This window comes from Mustelus asterias, chromosome 2 (assembly GCF_964213995.1).
Source record: "Mustelus asterias chromosome 2, sMusAst1.hap1.1, whole genome shotgun sequence".
Taxonomy (NCBI): domain Eukaryota; kingdom Metazoa; phylum Chordata; class Chondrichthyes; order Carcharhiniformes; family Triakidae; genus Mustelus; species Mustelus asterias.
The window spans coordinates 105,495,135-105,517,364 of NC_135802.1; the positions used below are offsets into that span (position 1 = coordinate 105,495,135).

General features: G+C 43.4%; 1 protein-coding gene across 1 annotated transcript in view; it reads left to right on the plus strand.

Annotated features, from left to right (window-relative positions):
• Window positions 1-22,230, plus strand: part of cpvl (carboxypeptidase vitellogenic like) — a 93,921-nt gene that overhangs the window by 57,520 nt on the left and 14,171 nt on the right. The window contains exon 12 of the mRNA XM_078239746.1: window positions 13,349-13,531. Within this exon, the coding sequence (XP_078095872.1) occupies window positions 13,349-13,531 (183 nt within the window). The remainder of the gene's footprint in view (window positions 1-13,348; window positions 13,532-22,230) is intronic.

Sequence of the window (22,230 nt, forward strand, 5' to 3'; positions counted from 1 at the left end):
AAGATTATGAAGGGGATAGATAGGGTGAACAGTGGGAAGCTTTTTCCCAGGTCGGAGGTGACGATCACGAGGGGTCACGGGCTCAAGGTGAGAGGGGCGAAGTATAACTCAGATATCAGAGGGATGTTTTTTTACACAGAGGGTGGTGGGGGCCTGGAATGTGCTGCCAAGTAGGGTGGTGGAGGCAGGCACGCTGACATCGTTTAAGACTTACCTGGATAGTCACATGAGCAGCCTGGGAATGGAGGGATACAAACGATTGGTCTAGTTGGACCAAGGAGCGGCACAGGCTTGGAGGGCCGAAGGGCCTGTTTCCTGTGCTGTACTGTTCTTTGTTCTTCCTTTGTAAATAATACTGACGCAAGTATACTGGGGATTGTCCAGGCAGTTGAGAGTTTAATAGTACAGTTGCAAGCAACTTTCAAGGAAAGCTTTTCCAGGAGCAGACACCAGTAAGTGAAATTGGAAAAGAGTCGGCAGATACAAGAAATGTGCTTTTTTGAGTTATCTGCATGCAATTTGGTTAAACATTAGGGCCCTTTAAATCTTTTTATGCAACTGCATAGGCATGTAACTTAAAGGAGCCAACTTGTGTGTGTGGCCTGTGTGGGGAGTTTCAGATAGTCGTACAGCTTAGAGGTGACATTGGATGCAGTCAGTTAAGAATAAAACGAATACAAAGACCACGAGGCCATGGGAAATTACGAGTTTGAGTGGGAGACCATAAATAAAGACAGGGAGTTCATATGGAATAGGGGCTACAATGAGGGCAAGAGGTTAGTGAGTTCAAGGAAGATGGGCAAGGTAGGCTCAGACGTAGATTGAAAAATCGCTGAAAATGAAGAGTCACTTCATGAAGCAGTTGAGCGAGCAAAGGAAGGAGGACATCGCAGGGTAAAACTTGGAGTGAGGGTTGAGGAGCTGGCAAACAATAAGGGATTTCAAGGTGAGCCAAGAGACAGGCAAATTGCTTGAACAAGAATGGAGTTGTGGAAAGAATAAGGGAAGAGTGAGATCTGATAGGATGATTCAATTACACAGTAACTGTGGTAGTTTAGGTGGGGCAAGTGGTGGAAAATGTAGCCAGACTTTAATAAGAGGAAAGGTATTGCCAAATGAAATACATGATGCATAACGTGTAATAACATACTCAAAACAATGATAATATTGGGTTATGTTTGAGTAGGTTTATGGTTTTGTCTTTAAAAGCACTCATCACTCAAAGATGCATATTTAACTTTTTTTTGGATAAAACCGACAGTGCTGCGCAGCTCATGGCTAAGTAAACCACACAACAGCTAATGAAATTGGAGAAAAGCATCATTTTACAGTTTGACTTCCATCCTGTTAAGGTGACTGCAGTGATACAAATTCAGTTGAACTACTGCATAAAAATTGAAATCAGGAACTTCTATTGTTTCAGTTTTTAAAAAATTCTTATCCGGAGTAATTTGACAAGGATGTATACTCTGAAAGATTTGACATTGGGAAGTTCCAAAAAACAAAGGGATGTTGGCGTGTTTGTTCATAGATCTCTGAAGGTGGAAAGGCAGGTTAATAAAATGGTGAAAAAGGCATTTGGCACACTTGCTTTTATCAATCATGGTTTAGATTACAAAGTAAGAGTTTTAACAACACCAGTTTAAAGTCAAACAGGTTTATTTGGTAGCAAATGCCATTAGCTTTCGAAACTCTTACTGTGTTTACCCCAGTCCAACGCCGGCATCTCCACATCATAGATTACAAAAGCAGAGAGGTCACGCCACTGTTTAAAAAAGGAAGTAGACAAAAGGCGGGTAACTACAGGCCGGTTAGCTTAACGTCCGTAGTTGGGAAGATGCTGGAGTCCATCATTAAAGAGGAAATAGCAGAGCACCTGGATAAGAATGGTTCGACCAAGCAGACGCAGCATGGATTCATGAAGGGAAAGTCGTGTTTGACGAATTTACTGGATTTTTATGAAGATGTGACTAGTGCGGTTGACAGAGGGGAACCGGTGGATGTGGTGTTTTTAGATTTCCAGAAGGCATTCGATAAGGTGCCTCACAAAAGGTTGCTGCAGAAGATTAAGGTACACGGAGTTGGGGTTAAAGTGTTAGCGTGGATTGGGGATTGGCTATCTAACAGGAAGCAGAGAGTTGGAATAAATGGGTGCTTTTCTGGTTGGCAGTTGGTGACCAGTGGCGTGCCGCAGGGATCGGTGCTGGGGCCTCAACTGTTTACCATTTACATAGATGATCTGGAGGAGGGGACTGAGTGTAGGGTATCAAAGTTTGCTGATGACACGAAGATGAGTGGGAAAGCGAATTGCGTGGAGGACGCGGAAAGTCTGCAGAGAGATTTGGATAGGCTGAGCGAGTGGGCGAGGATCTGGCAGATGGAATATAACGTTGGCAAATATGAGGTTATCCACTTTGGAAGAAATAATAGTAAATTGGAATATTATTTAAATGGAGAAAAATTACAACATGCTACTGTGCAGAGGGACCTGAGTGTCCTTGTGCACGAATCGCAAAAACTCAGTCTGCAGGTGCAGCAGGTGATCAAGAAGGCGAATGGAATGTTGGCCTTTATCGCGAGGGGGATAGAATATAAAAGCAGGGAAGTCTTGCTGCAACTATACAAGGCACTGGTGAGGCTGCAACTGGAGTACTGTGTGCAGTTTTGGTCCCCTTATTTGCGAAAAGATATATTGGCCTTGGAGGGAGTGCAGAGAAGGTTCACCAGGTTGATACCGGAGATGGGGAGCGTAGCTTATGAGGAGAGATTGAACAGATTGGGTCTGTACTCGTTGGAGTTTAGAAGGCTGAGGGGTGATCTTATAGAGACATATAAGATAATGAAAGGGCTGGATAGGGTAGAGGTAGAGAGATTCTTTCCACTTAGAAGGGAAACCAGAACTAGAGGGCACAGCCTTGAGGCTGTGGGGGCCGGTTCAGAACAGAGTTGAGGGGGAACTTCTTCTCTCAGAGGGTAGTGAATCTCTGGAATTCTCTGCCCATTGAAGTGGTAGAGGCTACCTCGTTGAATATGTTTAAATCACAGGTAGATAGATTTCTGATCACTAAGGGAATTAAGGAATATGGGTAAGTGGAACTGATTCGCTTCAGATCAGCCATGATCTTGTTGAATGGCGGGGCAGGCTCGAGGGGCTAGATGGCCTACTCCTGCTCCTATTTCTTATGTTCTTGTGTTCTTATGATGGAGTTGTATGGAACTTTGGTGAGGCCAGAGCTGGAGTACTATGTGCAGTTCTGGTCACCACAATACAGGAAGGATGTGATCGCACTGGAAGGGGTGCAGAGAAGATTCACCAAAATGTTGCCTGGGATGGAACATTTAAGTTGCAAAGAAAGGTTGGATAGGCTTGGGTTGTTTTCTCTGGAGCAGAGAAGATTGAGGGGGTGACCTGATTGAGGTGTTCAAGATTATGAGGGGCATGGGCAGGGTGAAGCAGCTGTTCCCCTTAATTGAAGAGTCAGTTATGAGGGGACACAAGTTAAAAGTGAGGGGTGGGAGGTTTAGGGGGGAATTTGAGGAAAAACTTTTTTAGCCAGAGGGTGGTGACGGTGTGGAATGCACAGCCTGGGAGGGTGGTGGAGGCGGGTTGCCTCACATCTTTAAAAAGTACCTGGATGAGTACTTGGCACGCCATAACATTCAAGGCTATGGGTCAGGTGCTGGCAAGTGGGATTAGGTGGGCAGGTCAGGGCCTTTCATGTGTCAGTGCAGACTCAATGGGCCAAAGGGCCTCTTCTGCACTGTAGTATTCTGAGTATGGTAACGTAGTGATTATGTTACTGGCTAGTAATCCAGAGACATGGAGCTGGATGTTACACTCCTTTGCCAGCATTTTGGAAGACGGGGAGCCTTGTAAATATGGAATGTGGCCTGCCTGCTGCCTGTGCGGCACGGTAGCACAGTGGTTAGCACTGCTGCTTCACAGCTCCAGGGTCCTGGGTTCGATTCCCGGCTCGGGTCACTGTCTGTGTGGAGTTTGCACATTCTCCTCGTGTCTGCGTGGGTTTCCTCCGGGTGCTCCGGTTTCCTCCCACAGTCCAAAGATGTGCGGGTTAGGTTGATTGGCCAGGTTAAAAATTGTCCCTGAGATGCGTAGTTAGAGGGATTAGCGGGTAAATATGTGGGGGTAGGGCCTGGGTGGGATTGTGGTCGGTGCAGACTCGATGGGCCGAATGGCCTCCTTCTGCACTGTAGGGTTTCTATGTTTCTATGTTTCCTGCCAGCCCCAACTTGTCTCCTGTTTTACAGGGGGCATTAGAGGTGGTGGATGAGTTTCCCCTACTTTCCCATCTTTCTCTGCATTCAACAAATCATTCTCTGACATTTCTGCCATCTCCAACATGATGCCACCACCAAACAAATTTCTCCTCTCCACTTTCAGCATACTGAAGCAGCTGTTTCAGAGTTTTACAGCACGGAAACAGGCCCCTTGGCCCATTGTGTCCGTGACGGCCATCAAGCACCTATCTATTCTAATCCCATTTTCCAGCATTTGGCCTGTAGCTTTGCATGCTATGGCATTTCAAGTGCTCATCTAAATACTACTTAAATGCTCTCACTTCCACCACCCTTTCAGGCAGTGAGTTCTAGATTCTCACCACCCTCTGGATGAAGAAGTGTTTCTTCATATTGCCAATAAATCTCCTGCCCCTTAACCTAATTCTATGCCATCTGGTTATTGACCCCTTTGCTAAAGGTAAAGTTCATTCCTATCCACCCTATCAATGCCCCTCATAATTTTATACACCTCAATCAGGACCCCCTTAGCCTCCTATGCTCCAAAGAAAACAACCCCAGCCTATCCTGTCTCTCTTGATAGCTGAAACTCTCCAGCCCAAGGAACATCCTGGTGAATCTCCTCTGCATCTTCTCTAGTGCAATCACTTCCTGCCTTTAGTGTGGTGACTAGAACTGCACACAGAACTCCAGCTGTGGCCTAACCAGCGTTTTATACAGCTCATCATAACCTCTCTGCTCTTATATTAAATGTCTTGGTTAATAAAGGCAAGTATCCCATATGCCTTCTTAACCACCGTACCTGTTCTGCTGTCTTCAGAGATCAATGGATATGCACACCAAGGTCCCTCTGATCCTCTGTACTTCCTAAGGTCCGACCATTAATTGTACATTTCCTTGTCTTGTTAGTCCTCCCAAATTGCATTACCTCACGTTTTTCAGGGTTAAACCCCAGTTGCCACTGTTCTGCCCATCTAACCAGCCTGTCTATATCATCCTGTAATCTTAAGGCTTTGCTCCATACTATTTACCACACCACCAATTTTTGTGTCATCTGCGAACTTACTTACCATTCCTCCTACATTCAGGCCCAATCATTAATGTATGTTACAAACAACAAAAGACCCAGCACCAATCCCTGCGGACACAAGCTTCCAGTCACAAAAAAACCTTCAACCATCATCTTCTGGTTCCTGCCATAAAGCAAATTTTGAATCCAGTTTGCCAATTTGCCCTGGATCCCATGGACTCTTACATTCATTATAAGCCTCTCATGTGGGACCTTGTCAAAAGCCTTAATAAAGTCCATGTAGACTAAAACAACTGCACTACCTTCATCTACACACTTACATCCTCAAGAAATTCAATCAAATTTGTAAGACCTGATTTCTCTTTGACAAAACCATGCTGACTATCCTTGATTAATCCTTGCCTCCCCAAGTGGAATTAATTCTGTCCCTCAGAATTCTTTCCAATAGATTCCCTACCACTGAAGATAGATTCATTGGCTTGTAATTTCCTGGTTTTTCCCTACTTCCCTTCTTGAACAATGGTACCATATTAGCTGTCTTCCAGTCCTCTGGCATCTCTCCTGTGCCACAACACCAGGTTAAAGTCCAACAGGTTTATTTGGTAGCACAAGATTTTGGAGTGTCGCTTCTTCTTCAGGTGAGTGAGGCGTTGTGTTCACAAACAGGGCATATATAGACACAAACTCAATTTACAAGATAATGATTGGAATGCTAGTCTTTACAGGTAATCGAGGCTTAAAGATACAGGCAATGTGAGTGGAGAGAGGGTTAAACACAGGTTAAAGAGATGTGTGTTGTCTCCAGCCAGGACAGTTAGTGAGATTTTGCAAGCCCAGGCGAGTCATGGGGGTTACAGATAGTGTGACACGAACCCAAGATCCTGGTTGAGGCCGTCCTGATGTGTGCACAACTTGGCTATCAGTCTCTGCTCAGTGATTCTGCGTTGTTGTGTGTCATGAAGGCTGCCTTGGAGAACGCTTACCCGAAGATCAGAGGCTGAATGCCCGTGACTGCTGAAGTGTTCCCCGACTGGAAGAGAACACTCCTGCCTGGTGATTGTCGAGTGGTGTTCATTCATCCGTTGTCGTAGCATCTGCATGGTCTCCCCAGTGTACCATGCCTCGGGACATGCCCTGTTTATGAACACAACTCCTCACTCACCTGAAGAAGGGGTGACACTCCAAAAGCTTGTGCTACCAAATAAACCTGTTGGACTTTAACCTGGTGTTGAGAGACTTCTTACTGTGCTTACCCCAGTCCAATGCCGGCATTTCCATATCACCTCTCCTGTGGCCAGAGAAAATTTGAAAATTGTCAGAGCCATTGAATTTCCTCTCTCGCCTCTCACAGCAGCCTAGGATACAGCTCATCTGGGCCTGGTTATTTATCCATTTTTAGGCTCCTTAAAGCCATTAATACCTCCTCCCTCTCAATGTTAAGTTGTTCAAGTAAATCACAATGCCCCTCCCTGATTTCTGTACCATCCTTCTCCATCGTGAACACAGATGCAAAGTACTCATTTAAAATCTCACCTACATTTCTGGCTCCACACACAAATTGCCATGTTGATCTCTACTGGATCTTACTCTTTCCTGGTCATCCTCCTCCCCTTAATATACTTATAAAACACACATTTGGATTTTCCTTTATTTTACCTACCAGTGTTTTTTCATGTCACCTATTCACTTACCTAATTTCTTTATCAAGTAACCCCTTGTTTTTTCTGTACTAATCTAGGGCTTCCGCTATTTTGAGCCCTCGGTATCTGCCATAAGACTCCCTTTTTTCCCTTACCCAACCCGATATCTCTTGACATCAAGGATTCTCTAGACCTGTTGCTCCCACCCTTCTCTTTCGCAGAAACATGTTGGCCCTCTACTCTATTTCTGTTTTAATGAATCCCACTGCTCTGATGTAGAATTTTCTATAAGCAGCTGTTCTCAGTTAACTTTGGCCCAGATTCTGTATTATCCTATTAAAATTGGCCCTCCCCAAATTCAGAATCTTTATCACCGGTCCATCTCTGTCCCTTTCCATAACTCAGTAAGAAGTCTAACAACACCAGGTTAAAGTCCAACAGCTTTATTTGGTAGCAAAAGCCACTAGCTTTCGGAACAGGCTGTTCCTTCGTCAGGTGGGTGGGAGTTCTGATCACAAACAGGGCACAAAGACACAAACTCAATTTACATGAATAATGATTAGAATGTGAGTTAGACTTCTTACTGTGTTTACCCCAGTCCAACGCCGGCATCTCCACATCATCCTTTCCATAACTACCATAAATCCTACTGAGTTATGGTTACTGTCACCAAAATACTCCCCCACTGAAACTTCTACCTTTTACCCCACTTCATTCCTTAAACTCGATCCAGCACCCTGCCCTCTCTTGTAAGACTTTCTGCCTATTGGCATAAAAAGCTCTCCTGGATGCATTTTAAGACTTCTGCCCCCTCTAAGCCTTTCACATTTTGACTATCACAGTTAAGATTGGAGAAGTTGAAATCTCCTACTATTATTACCCTATTATTCTCAGAGATTTGCCTACATATCTGCCCTCCTATCTCTCCCTGACTGGGGGCCTAAAGTACATTCCCAGTATTGTGATTGCTCCCTTTTTGTTTCTAAGTTCTACTCATATGGCCTAATTTGACAAACCTTCTGAGATATTATTCTTCCTTACTGCAGCAATTGACTCCTTGGTCAATATTATGATGCCAGCTCCTCTTTTACAACCCCCCTGTCTCGCCTGAAGATTCCATACCCTGGAATATTGAGCTGACAATCCTGCCCCTCCCTCAACCAGATCTCTGTGATAGCAATAATATCATATTCACATGTGTTGAGAAACACCCTCAACTCATCTTGCCTTACTTGAAAAACTCTGTACATTAAAATAAATGCCATCCAGCCTTGCCCTTGTACCTTAACTTGTCTAAAATCACTCTGCCCTCCAGACTGACTAGTTATTTATTTTATATTTTGGCTGTGCATCACACCCATATCCCATCCACCTGCTAAATCAGTTCAAACCCCTCCCCCCTCAACAGCAGTAGCAAAACTGCCCGTAAGAATGCCTGTCCCGTTGCTGTTTAGGTGCAACCCATCCAACTTGTACAGGTCCCATCTTCCCCAGAAATTGACCCAGTAATTCAGGAACATAAACTCTTCCTTCCTACACCATCTCTTTATCATAGAATCATAGAAACCCTACAGTGTAGAAAGAGGCCATTTGGCCCATCGAGTCTACACCGACCACAATCCCACCCAGGCCCTACCCCCATATCCCTACATATTTACCCGCTAATCCCTCTAACCTACGCATCTCAAGACACTAAGGGGCAATTTTAGCACAGCCAATCAACCTAACCCGCACATCTTTGGCCACACATTTATCTGCTCTATCCTCCTATTCCCATACTCGCTGGCACATGGCACTGGGAGTAATCCAGAGATTACATCCTTTGAGGACCTGCTTTTCAGTCCGCTACCTAGGTCCCTAAATTCCTGTTGTAGGACCTCATCCCTCTTTCTACCTATGTTGTTGGTACCAATGTGAACCAAGATCTCTCTCTGTTTGCCCTCTCCCTTCAGCATGCCCTACAGCTGTTTGGTAACATCCCTGACTCTGGCACCAGGGAGGCATTGTCTGTGGCCTCAGAAACACCTGTCTACACCCCTCGTTATTGAGTCTCCTATCACTATTTCTGTCTACTTTTACTCCACTCCCTTGTGCAGCTGAGCCACCCACAATGCCGTGAACTTGGCTCTGGCTGCATTTCCCACAGGAACTGTTGTCTCACATTTTCCAGCATAGAAAAATGGTTCTTGAGTGAGATGCACTCTGAGGCCTTCCTAACTACCTGACTGCCTCCCTTCTTCTGTTTGGTGGTCACCCATTCCCTCTCTGACTGCACTTCCTTACTCTGTGGGGTGACCACGTCTAAAAACTTGCGACCCAAGTAACTCTCAGCCCCGCAGATGTACTCAGTGCCTCGAGCCGATGCTCAAGCTCTGAAACTGGAGCTCAAGGTGGTCAAAGCTGTGGCACTTCCCGCACACGCAGTCATCCAGACTGCAAGGAGTGTCTATGAATTCCCACATGCTGTAGGCAGTGCAACACACAGGACTGAGCTCCCCGTCGAAACAGAAAATAGAAGCAGGGGTAGGCTATGCAGCCCTCGGCTTAAAGACCCTTACATTAAATTTATGCCCAATAGAAATTTATTTAAGGTTTTTTTTCCAAAAAGCTGGAACTCTTAATGTAGCTTTAAAGTGGAGAAAACAACTTAACCACTCCCTACCGAGTGTGTAGGGAGTGCTCTGCTCTGCCCCACTGCTCCCCCACAGATCAGCTCCTGTGGTTGTAACTTAATTCTTATTATCTATATTACTCAGTTTTTATATACTATTGTTTTCACTTTTCGCCGAATCCCCAGTCTCCAAATTCCCAATTAAGCCACTCTGTTCAGATACCATTCCATTCCAGATCTTCTCTGTTCAGAACCAATCTGCTCAGGCCCTCTTGCTCTTTATACTATTTCCAAGTTCCCAGTGATGACTAACCTGCCCCAGACCTGGTGATTAGCACCTGTTCAGAAACAAATGCTTGCAACTGATTGACAGTTAACTGCCACTGGCAGGCAAGTTCTGTTACCAGAATTTTTAAAGTTCTAAGTCGAGCTGCTAAACTAGGCTTCAGTTTTTACAGATTCTACTTATCAATATTTACCAGAACTTCCTACTGTCTCCAAGTTCCCAATTAAGTTACACTGTTCCAGAACCACTCTGTTCCCTCTGTGACCATAGTCCATTTCTCAAACGCCCCCAGTGTCTACTTCCTTTCACATGTGCAAGTACAGGAGTAGCAACACATATCCTTTTGCCTTCTCCCTTCCCACTGGCCAAGGTGGCAAACATTCCTTCCAGGTGAAGAGATTTACTTGTATTTTTGTCAATTTAGTATCGTCTGTTCAATGCTCAACAGTAAGAAGTTTAACAACACCAGGTTAAAGTCCAACAGGTTTATTTGGTAGCAAAAGCCACACAAGCTTTCGAGGCTCTGAGCCCCTTCTTCAGGAGACATGCAGTCTCCTGTCCATCGGAAAGACTAAACATAGATTGGGTGATCGCTTTGTGTGATACCTCCATTTAGATTGTAAGCGGGACCCCAGGCTTCCGGTCACATGTAATTTTAATTTTTGGCCTCAATCCCACTCTAGCATATGTCCTTGGTCTGTTACTGTTGAAACTCAATGAAAGCTCAAAGAGCATCTCGTCTTTCAATCAGACCCTTCACACCCTCCTGGTCTCCATTCATTTCACATCATTTCCTCTTTTCCCATTTTTCAGAGAACAATTGTTGGGGGATTCTGCTGTTTCCATTTATACCTTTTAGGCCTAATTTTTGTTTATTTACTTGCGTATTACCATACCAATTTCACTCTAATTGGTTTTGTCAGCACGGCTCTCTGGCTTTTCACTGTGCCATAGGCCTTCCTGGTGTTCTTTCTCCATCTTCCACATTTTCCTTGCAGCTTAACTTAGTTAAAATCTATTATATCTCCAATTTTTCCTGGTTCTGATTAAAGTTCATTTGACCTGAGATATTAGCTCTTTTCTTCTTGCCGCAGATGCTGCCTGAACTGCTGAGTATTTTCACCACTTTTCCTGTTGTTATGCAAGTCCTGGAGTTGTTCTCAATTGGTAAATTGGTCATTTTAAAATTGGATGTTAGTAGCATGTTGAAGTTTGTCACAACTTTCCTTCTGCTGTTTGCTTTCTGCTTAAGAGGGAAGCAGTTTCAGTTACACAAGGGGAGAGTTTCACAGAAACAAAATTATTTCTTTAAAAAGTCTAAATTTATTTAATATGATTTTAGGTGGAAACTTGTCAGTTCCTGAAAGTAATTCATGGATCCTTATCTGTACTAATTAAGCCTCTCAAGCCTGCAGTGTGTAATGTACTTTAGTTTCTGCTTTGTGTTAGGGATCACTTGATTATTTCCACATTGCAACATGCTTGCAACAGCTGTGAGGGTTTTGTATGGAACGCTTGCTTGGCAATTGTTCTGTCCTTCGGATAAGATTCTTAAATATACCATAGGTTTTATGAAGCATAAGAAAATGCCATTTGATCTAATTTATTGGTTTATTTTAACATGAATTATGCAGCGTGTTTAAATACGTTGTATGGCAGAAAGTGGGCTAGCAAATTATCTGGCAAATTGTATAGTGAAGTGTCATGATCGAGGTAATGAATAAAAAACAACGAAAATTCTTTGCCATGGGCAAAGGCTGGTTACATTTAAAGTTGTCAACTTACAGACTTAATAGACTGGATTTTCATTCTTGAGACAGGTAGCAGGAGTCGGGAGAATTCCCAATTTGGCCCACCCACGTCAGGAGAAATTGCCTGCAAGGATGGGATTTCATTGTGGGGGGGAGCAGAGGTGGGTACAGGCTCTAGTCAGGCCCGCTGACCCAGGAAAACATTGAAGTCAGCCACAGAGGCTACTGGGTGCCGGGTTCGGCTGTTTAAATGGCCTGTGGAACTTTACCCTAGTTAAAATGAAAACATGCCCCTCAGCCCTCACATCCCTCTACCCCACACACTACCATGCTACCTCATGGCCTCCACCCATCCCCTAGGACCCATCATGCACCAATGCCAAGATTTGCCCCCCCCCAAACAACCTCAATGTCCCTCATGCCAAGCTATGCTCCCAAGCAATCTCAAGGCTTGTCATGCTCCCCAATAAATCACTATGATCCCTCATGTCCCCATGCCACCTCTTTCCCCAAACAACCCCTTTGGCCTCTCATATCCTCCATGCCAAACAATGGTACTTCTCTGCCCATTCACCCATTAAACACTGTTTGGAACCAATTAACCCTATAGTGACAGTAGCATGTGCAAAAAAAGTTTTAGAAAGTCATTCATTGATACCTTTCCACTTAAATAAATAAATTTTTTCTACCAGTAAAATGTCAACTCACCAGACCCTTTAAAGTATCAATGACAAAAAATACCAGACCTTGAAACCATGTAACCTTGTGTAAATAAACATTGTAAAATTGACAGCATACATCAGAGAGCCACAGCTGTCAATCAGGCAATGCATTCTATCGGGTTCAGGTGTTTTAACACTCCTGTAAATGGCTGGATTCTCAGCCAATAATCCATTTTGAGGCTTGGCTTGAGCCTAGAAATCTATTAGCCTATTGAATCGCCTGAGCACCTGGGAGAACACTGCTTGATCAATAGCTCCAACTCTCTAATCTATGCTGTCAATTACACAGCATTTATTTACATATGGGATTTCAGTGTTTGCTTTAAAGGGTCTAGGCAATTGACACTTTTATTATCCTAGTTAAAAAGGAATTTTTTTAAAAATTGGAAAGTTATCAATGAATGATTTTTCAGAAGTTTTTTTTACACTCTATTGTCACTATACTGTTCATCGTTTCTATACAGTGTACAGTAAGTGAATGGGCATGGAAGTGCAACAGTTTAGCATGGGGGGGGCATGAGGGGCCACATTGGCTATTTAGGGACAAGAGGTGGCATGAGGAGCCATAGGGAATATTTCAGGGCATAGATTGGCATGGGGGGCATAAGGAGGACTTTTTGAACTTGCCTTTCAAACGATAATCTCATGCAGACTATGCTGAAGGGCCATAAACTCCACGACACTTTGAAAAGCTGGCCTGACCCCACAGAAATTACAGAGGATGAGGACATGCCTAGCCCTGCGATGGAGCTGACCTGGCCAGCAATTTAGAATGCGGGATTTTGACCTGGACCAGCTCAGACCCTTAAAAGGCACTCCTGAACATCGGAAACCCCGAAGTGGTGTTGGGAATCCCAGAATGAGGTCCAGCCCACCATTTTCAAAGGGGTTCTGAGTCATCCTGACTCGGCAAAAATCCAGTCAAAGTTAAAGGAAACTTTGTTGAGAATGTTGGAGAACATTCCAGTTCCTTCAACATGGGTTCTGTTCAAATATAGTGGATACTTGTGAATGTCTTTCATATTTACTTATTTGGATTTTCTTCTGTTAGGTACTGATGTATAGTGGACAACTTGATGTCATTGTAGCAGCTCCTTTAACTGAACGTTTTCTGCTTACTGTGCCATGGTCCAAAGCTGAGGAATTCAAAAACGCAAAGAGATACTTTTGGTTCATCAATCCCAGTGACACTGAAGTGGCTGGCTACGTTCGAAGAGCTGGTGACTTTTATCAGGTACCATAATCACAGTAGTCTGCTGAATCTTTTGAGACGCCAAAGGGTATTTGCTGGCTTTGAATTCTTGGGCAGGATTTTCCCCATGGACTTCAGGACCCTGATGACAGCTTAAAATATCTACACATTGTGAGGAACCTAACACTGGCTGTGATTTTCCCCTAGATTGCCCAATTAATGGCCAGAGGGCTGGCTTGCCATCCAGTTGAGAATGGCAGGAGCATTCTTGAAGCTGGAGGGTCATAAAGAGGTCCTGTAGCTCAGAAGAAGCAGTAGAGTGCCCTTTCATGTAACTGAGAAACTGCGCACCAAGATTGAGATGGCCTCTCTCCAACTTTTTTAGCTGTCAAATAAAAAATGCCCTTAGTCATAGATTCTCCATTCCATTCAGCCCATCGAGTCTGCACCAACTCTCTGACAGAGTATCTTAACCAAGCCCTCTCCCCCACCTTACCTCTGTAGCCCCACACATTTACCATGGCTAACCCATCTAACCTACACATCTTTGGACTGTGGGAGGAAACCGGATCACCCAGAGGAAATCCATGTAGACATGGAGTGAATGTGTAAACTACACAGTCACCAGGCTATTCTTAATAGAGAACATTCCAGTTGGTCTCTGACAATAGTGGCTGGATTTTTCTTGCATTTGGCAGATTCCAGAGGCCTTTAAGGATGGTGGGCGGGACCTGGTTGCGAAGGTCCTGCCTCTATTTCCAGCAGATCCAATATTTTGCCAGTGGGGGGAAGGGAGCAGGGCGTGAATCACACAGGCCCGAAACCCAAACTTAGCATGGCCATTTGAAATGAATGTTCAGTTCAAACAGACTCCATTTTCACTGTTCCAAGGCCTTAATCTGCAGTGTAGGAACAACAAATTTATGGAGGAGGCATAAAAGCTCTTGAAGGGCAGGTGAGGTCTGTTTAAGGTCATGATCTGAAGTTGTTTAAATGCCTATCCCTTTAAACATGAAAAAAGGCTATAGCCATCAGTTATAGTAAAAAATCAAACATTCATAGCTTAAGTGCATTGGTTGACAGGATATCTTGGGTAATTTTGAAAAACAAATAGCCAGTTTCAAAAGCATTCATTGTTGACATTTCCCAAGGACTGTTATCACAGCTGAGCACATTATTAAATCTTGGCTGAGTTACAAAAGATCCCAAACCAATTATCTCAACAGGGGACTGAGCTCACATTTTGATTGAATGTTTTAAGAGACTATTAAATTATTAGTTGCCTTTGACATGGTTACTGAATAGAAATTTGCTTATTTTTACAAAAGATTGTCCACTTGATGGCATTCAATATCTTGAGCTTCATGAAGGTTTTTTTCAGTATCAAGTATGTAGGAGTGAGAGTCCTCTTAGATTGTTAGAAGATTTTTTTTCATGTACACTAGACTCCTGAGGTCTGCCGGTAATGGCTATTGCATGAGCGGCTACAGTGATGGCATGGGGTGTTTTTGTGAGAATGGGGATGTGGGGTGGCATGAGGCATATGAGGGCATGGAAGTGACAAGTGGAGTGTGAGACAGGATGTGGGATGGGTTAAGGGTGTTAAGGGGCGAGGAGTGGAGGTTCTAAGAGCTTTATGTACAAATTGACTAAAGTTTCAAAGAACCAAGGTGAACCTTTTCTGCCTGTTTTGGCACTCACCAACTTCCATGGCTGCCACCAAACAGCCTCTGGAGGTAACGAGCCATGTCCCTGCTCTCTTGGAGTGAAAATCATGCATGTGGGCGTCGTTTCCATGGAGATGGTTCTGCTGAATTGGGAGATTTGCTGACCCCAGCTTCCGGCATCAAAAATCCACCCCAAGGTCTAAATAAGCCTTTAAAACACCCTTATTAGCTTAATGTTTCTTAAATACTGTGGATGTTGGAAATCTCAAATCAAACAGAAAGTGCTGGAAATATTCAGCAGGTATTGCAGGATCTGCGGAGAGAGAGAGAGAAAAACAGAGTTATGTTTCGAGTGGAATATAACTCTTCCTCAGAACTGACTCAAAATATCAACTCTGTTTCTTACTCCACCCTGCTCATGCATGGGTAGCTTTGTTGTCTCCTCAGTCCCCAACCGCCCCCCACCCCTCCAAATACACCTTCAGGAAATTGGCCTGGTTGGGGGGTGGGATGCTGCTAAAAACTGGCATTTCAACTTCAGCTGCGCAAAATTATGGATCTTCCCATTCACCTCCCTGCTCGCCCACATTGAAACCTAAAAATTCAGCTCATTTTCTCTAAATGTTTCAACAGCACTTCCTGTGAATCCTTCTTTTCTGTCATCTGTTATTAACAGAACAGTTTACTTGAAGATTAATAATTACCCCATTTGTAACAGCTGTAACTACTTTCAGGATTTAATACAATCGTGGATAACTGCATACTGCATATTAGACATGAACAAGTGGTTTTCAGACTACAGCAACTAGGCTACTTACTTATAACTAAATAATGATATGGAACACAAAAATAAAGCAAGCGCAAGATCTATATAAAGAGCCGTACAAGAAAAACTACATAATGAAGTTAATTATGCTACATAGTAATCTCTTTGAATGGAATACGAGTATCTCTTCAGTTTTGTTAGCTCTGGTCACTGACTGTACAGTTGGTATGCCATCTGTTAATATCTTTTATGCTGGAGTATTGTGTCACTGATGCTGGGAACAAGAGTCTTTTGCTTGATCAGATAATGAAATTTTATTTAGGTGGCAAACCTCAACTTTCAATATGTTATAAATGCATTTCCTTGTTTGCTTTTTTTGACATAGTCTTTCAAACTCACCATCCTCATTGATCTCTAAAATTGCCATCCCTCATGCATTGGGCAGGATTTTCCCTCGGCCTGTAGGACCCAATGACATGACAAAATGGCAGACCCAAGCCTACATTTGCCAGGAGCCAGACGAGGGGAGCTATGTTCCCAGAAGTGGCCTCCTGATTAGCCACCTCCGTGTTCACCTTCCAACTGAGGATAGCAGGTGGGCTCCCAATGTTGTCAGGCCAATCACAGGGCTGGGAGCTTTTGGGCCTTGGTAGCCCTAATGGGCAACAATGAGGTAGGCCTCATTGAGGGCATCTCAAAATGGAGCCCCCTTCAGAGAAGTAAAAGTAATTAAATATTTTAGAGAATAGAAGGTGACCTGCCCCACAGAAGAGAGGGGAAAGCTCTCTAAGGGAAGCAGAGGTGCTGTGGGGTGGAATTTCCTTTTTCCTGATTTGATACTAGGGTATGTACTCTCCGTCACTAATGGCCTCCTGGTCTGCTGCAAGGAAACCACCTCTATTGAACTGACAGCATCCATGCAGCAGGAGGGCGACATGCCGCTCCAGAAGAGGGCCTGAAAAATCTCCCCTAATTTAGAGCCTTAATTATTTAAATTAGCCACCCACCTCCATGGAGCAGGAACTGATCCACTTCTGAGAATCCTTACAAGCCACAGGGATGTGTTGGAGAGCCAGCCCAATATTTTCCCAGCTCCACCTCCAACCCCATTTCTACTGGACTGGGAAAACTCTGCCCTTGATCTCAAAATCTTGGCCCTCATTCATGAATCCTACTGTTGTCGCTTCTCTCCCTACTTTGCAACCTCCTACTGCCTGAAGTTTTAGTATTCCTATTCTTGCAGATCTGCATTCTTCCATCTGCTTTTGCACCTTGCATAGGAGAGCCATTGTCACCTTTGCTGAATCATCTGGAATTCATCCTAATAGCCATTCCAACCACCAAGCTCACTCTTCATTTTCAAAAGCTTATTAAAAAGCCGACTCAACCATGTCTTTGCCATTTTCCCTATGATTCAGTGATAGCGCTCTTGCCTCTTAAATCGGAGGATTGTGGGTTCAAGTCCTTTGAGAGAGACTGGAGCTCATAATCTAGACTGGCATGTCATTGCATGACTAAAGTAATGTTGCACATCAGAAACCACACCTTCTCCTTCGGGTGAACTTAAATCAGCCTACATCACCAAAATGGATTGTCTGTTCAATATTTCATTGGTTTTTGCATGCAAATTGGTTCCTGTGTTTCTGCTATTTGAACAGTCACTACACTTTAAGAATAGTTGGTTAGCTGTAAGGTGCTTTGGAACAGTCTGAGGTCCTAAAAGGAACTATATAAATCTTTGAGGAATAATTTGTAGGTTAATTGCGTAGAAATTTTAATTCAGGCAATCATATAGATTAATTCCAACACACTATGCACTCTTTGTTTAAGATCCTTTGATAATTTGAACTGTAAAGATTCATCTGTAGTACTTTATAGACAATCAATTTCATTAAAATTAAAGCAGTTATAGCCTAAATTATGCAGCCCTCAGAAATCATGTTTCATTACATTTGTGCAAATTCAGAAGCCCACAGATGCCTCAAAACTTATCCAGATGGCAACTGCTATGAAACAGGAAGGAGGACGTTTGAATTTTTTTGTTAAACCACAGGCAGAATGCTGCCATTATATTTTCACTTTTTTGATCACAAATTTGCACATGTGCAAAGCATAGTACTGAGTGGTGTCGGAAAGAAACCACAGCTTGGAAGCTGAATTAAACTTAAACCATGTAAAGGGAGTGTTTCCTAAGTTCCGTATACAAGTATAAGCATCTCACTACAAACTGAAGTACAGGTTATTAATGTCGAGTGCCTAGATTATTCAACACATTGCTTTTGGGATCAGAATTTGAATAAATCAAATCAGTGCCAATCAAAACAAAAACTAACAAAAATGCTGAAAATACAAGTCAACATCTTAGGTTAGGCTGATTGACCATGCTAAATTGACCATAGGGTCAGGAGGATTAGCAGGGTAAATATGTGGGGTTACGGGAATGGGGTCTGGGTGGGATTGTGGTCAGTGCAGACTCAATGGGCCAAATGGCCTCTTTCTGCACTGTAGGGATTCTATGGTCTGAAAAAGAAAGACAAGTCCATGTTTCAGATGGAACATTTTATCAAGTAGTTCTTTTTAAATTGTGCAAAGTGTTGAGTTTAATTGTGACTTGTTCGACAAAACATCATCACTACAGTAATATAAAGCAAAATACTGCAGATGCTGGAAATCCAAAATAAAAACAGAAAATGCTGGATAAACTCAGCAGGTCAGGCATCATCAGTGAAGAGAGAACAGAATTAATGTCTCAAGTCTGTATGCCCAGCTGTGAGAGTCATATGGATTTGAAATGTTAACACTCTTTCTCTCTCCATAGATGCTGCCAGACCTGCTGAGTCAATTAGATTTTATCATTATTACAACATTTAAAAGAAAGAAAGACTTTTATTTATTTGTTCCCTGAGTGCACCCATTAATTTTCTGATCTGCAGAATTTCGACCGATCATTTATTGCTTTTTCTTGGCCATTGCTGGTAAAATGTAAGGTGGGATATTCACTACCAATTGCAATTAGAATACACAGGCACAAGCAGAGTCCTGGTATATTGAAGTGCAAACTGCAATCATATCTGGCCAGATACATTAAAAAGCAAGTCCAGTAGCAGGACAGGATAGCCGTCTGGTCAGGATTCTCTGCATAAACCGCTGTTTAAGAAGGGAGGGAGGCAGCAGACGGGAAATTATAGGCCGATTAGCCTGACTTCGGTCATTGGCAAGATTTTAGAGTTCATTGTTAAAGATGAGATCGCAGAGTACTTAGAAGTGTATGATAAAGTAGGACTGAATCAGCATGGCTTTGTCAAGGGGAGGTCATGTCTGACAAATCTGTTAGTGTTCTTTGAGGAGGTAACAAAGGAGTTAGATAAAGGAGAACCGGTGGACATGATTTATTTAGATTTCCAGAAGGCCTTTGACAAGGTGCCGCATAGGAGACTGTTAAATACATTAAGCACCCATGGTGTTAAGAGTAAAATCCTGGCATGGATAGAGGATTGGCTAACTGGCAGAAGGCAGAGTGGGGGAATAAAGGGATCTTTTTCAGGATTGCAGCTGGTGACTAGTGGTGTGTCTCAGGGGTCAGTGCTGGGCCCACAACTTTTCACAATATACATTAATGATTTGGAAGAAGGAACTGAAGGCACTATTGCTAAGTTTGCAGATGATACAAAGGTCTGTAGAGGGACAGGTAGTATTGAGGAAGCAAGGGGGCTGCAGAAGGACTTTGCCAGGTTAGGAGAGTGGGCAAAGAACTGGTAGATGGAATACAATGTAGAAAATTGTGAGGCTATGCACTTTGGAAGGAGGAATGGAAGCATAGACTATTTTTTAAATGGGAAAATGCTTAGGTCATGAGGGATCTGGGAGTCATTGTACAAGATTCTCTTAAGGTTAACATACAGGTTCAGTCGACAGTTAGGAAGGCAAATGCAATGTCGAGAGGGTTAGAATACAAGAGCAGGGATGTACTTCTGAGGCTGTATAAGGCTCTGGTCAGACCCCATTTGGAGTATTGTGAGCAGCTTTGGGCCCCATAACTAAGGAAGGATGTGCTGGCCTTGGAAAGAGTCCAGAGGAGGTTCACAAGAATGATCCCTGGAATGAAGAGCTTGTCGTATGAGGAACAGTTGAGGACACTGAGTCTGTACTCATTGGAGTTTAGAAGGATGAGGGGGTATCTTATTGAAACTTACAGGATACTGCAAGGCCCTGATAGAGTGGACGTGGTGAAGATGTTTCCACTAGTAGGAAAAACTAGAACCAAAGGGCACAACCTCAGGCAAAAGTGATGGTCCTTTTAAAACAGAGATGAGGTAGAATTTCTTCAGCCAGAGAGTGCTGAATCTGTGGAACTCTTTGCTGCAGCAGGCTGTGGAGGCCAGGTCATCGAATGTCTTTAAGATAGAGATAGATAGGTTCTTGATTAATAAGGGGATCAGGGGTTATGGGGGAAAAAAGGGGATGAGAAAAATATCAGCCATGATTGAATGGCGGAACAGACTTGATGGGCCAAGTGGCCTACTTCTGCTCCTATGTCTTATGGCTCAAAAAGAAACAGTTGTTTAATGTCTGGACTGTTCTGTTTCCTTGAGCCTTTTTATATTAGCCAGTCCACTTTTCTGAATTTCCTCACCAGTATGGCACAGATGCAATGTTCCCTTGATCTTATGTTTGCTGTGTGAAGCTGGCTTGTTGCATTGCATTGTCCCTTTAAGTTTGACCATGCATGTGCACATCTTAAAAGGAAGGTTGTTTGTAGGTGACCAGTGTGTTCCCCGTGTGGCACACTTCTGATTGCTATACATCCACATACCGTGAAGCTGAGTGTGAACATTGAGGTGAAGTCGCATGGGATCAGAGGTGAGCTGGTAAGGTGCATACAGAACTGGCTCTGTCATAGAAGACAGAGAAGGTAGCAGTGGAAGGGTGCATTTCTGAATGGAGGGCTGTGACTAGTGGCATTCCCCAGGGATCAGTGCTGGGACCTTTGCTGTTTGTAATATATATAAATGATTTGGAGGAAAATGTAACTGGTTTGAGTAGTAAGTTTGTGGACGACACAAGGTTGGTGGAATTGCGGATAGCGATGAGGATCATCAGAGGATACAGCAAGTTATAGATCAGTTGGAGAACTTGGGCAGAGGGATGGCAGATGGAGTTTAATCAAGACAAATGTGACGGAATGAGTTTGGAAGGTCTAATACAGATGGGAAGTATACAACAAATGGCAGAACTCTTAAGAGTATTGATAGGCAGAAGGATCTGGGTGTACAGGTACACAGGTCACTGAAAGTGGCAACCAGGTGGAGAAGGTAGTCAAGAAGGCATATGGCATGCTTGCCTTCATCAGCCAGGGTACTGAGTTTAAAAATTGGCAAGTTATGTTGCAGCTTTATAGAACCTTAGTTAGGCCGCACTTGGAATATAGTGTTCAATTCTGGTCGCCACACTGCCAGAAGGATATGGAAGTTTGGAGAGGGTACAGAAAGATTTACCAGGATGTTCCCTGGTATGGAGAGCATTAGCTATGAGAAGAGGTTGGAGAAACTTAGTTCGTTCTCACTGGAACGACGGAGGTTGAGGGGCGAACTGATAGAAGTCTATAAGATTATGAGGGGAATGGACAGAGTGGATAGACAGAAGCTTTTTCCCAAAGTGGAAGAGTCAATAACTAGGGGGCATAGGTTTAGGGTGCGAGAGGCAAGGTACGAGGCAAGTCTTTTTACACAGAGGGTGGTGGGTGCCTGGAACTCGCTGCCAAGGGAGGTAGTGGAACCAGATATGATAGTGACTTTTAAGGGGCGTCTTGACAATACATGAATAGGATGGGAATAAAGGGATATGGTCCCCAGAAGGGTAGGGGGTTTAGTTCAGATGGGTAGTATGGTCGGTGCAGACTTAGAGGGCCAAAAGGCCTGTTCTTGTGCTGTAATTTTCTTTGTTCTTTGTTGTACAGATGCCTTAAGTGGGGACTGAAGACTAAGGCATAAAACTGGCAATACTAATTGTTTCTCAACTGCCAAGTTAAAATTTGCAAAAACACATTGTACTCCACTCTTAAATGGAATTGTGGAGAAAATGTAGCCCATTAACTGATCGTATTTCAGATGCTAATTGGATAATTCAACTTTATTTAAACAACAGTCGTATTCGCTACAATAAATAGCTGGTTGGCACTTATAGTCCTGTTTAGAGTATTATCCTGCTCCCATTAAAATTTAGTCATCTGTACTAATTTATTTTGTGTGAAAATGCAATTTCTGGTTTTAAGACTTGCCATGGCATTATCTTTCCTAGATCCTTCATTC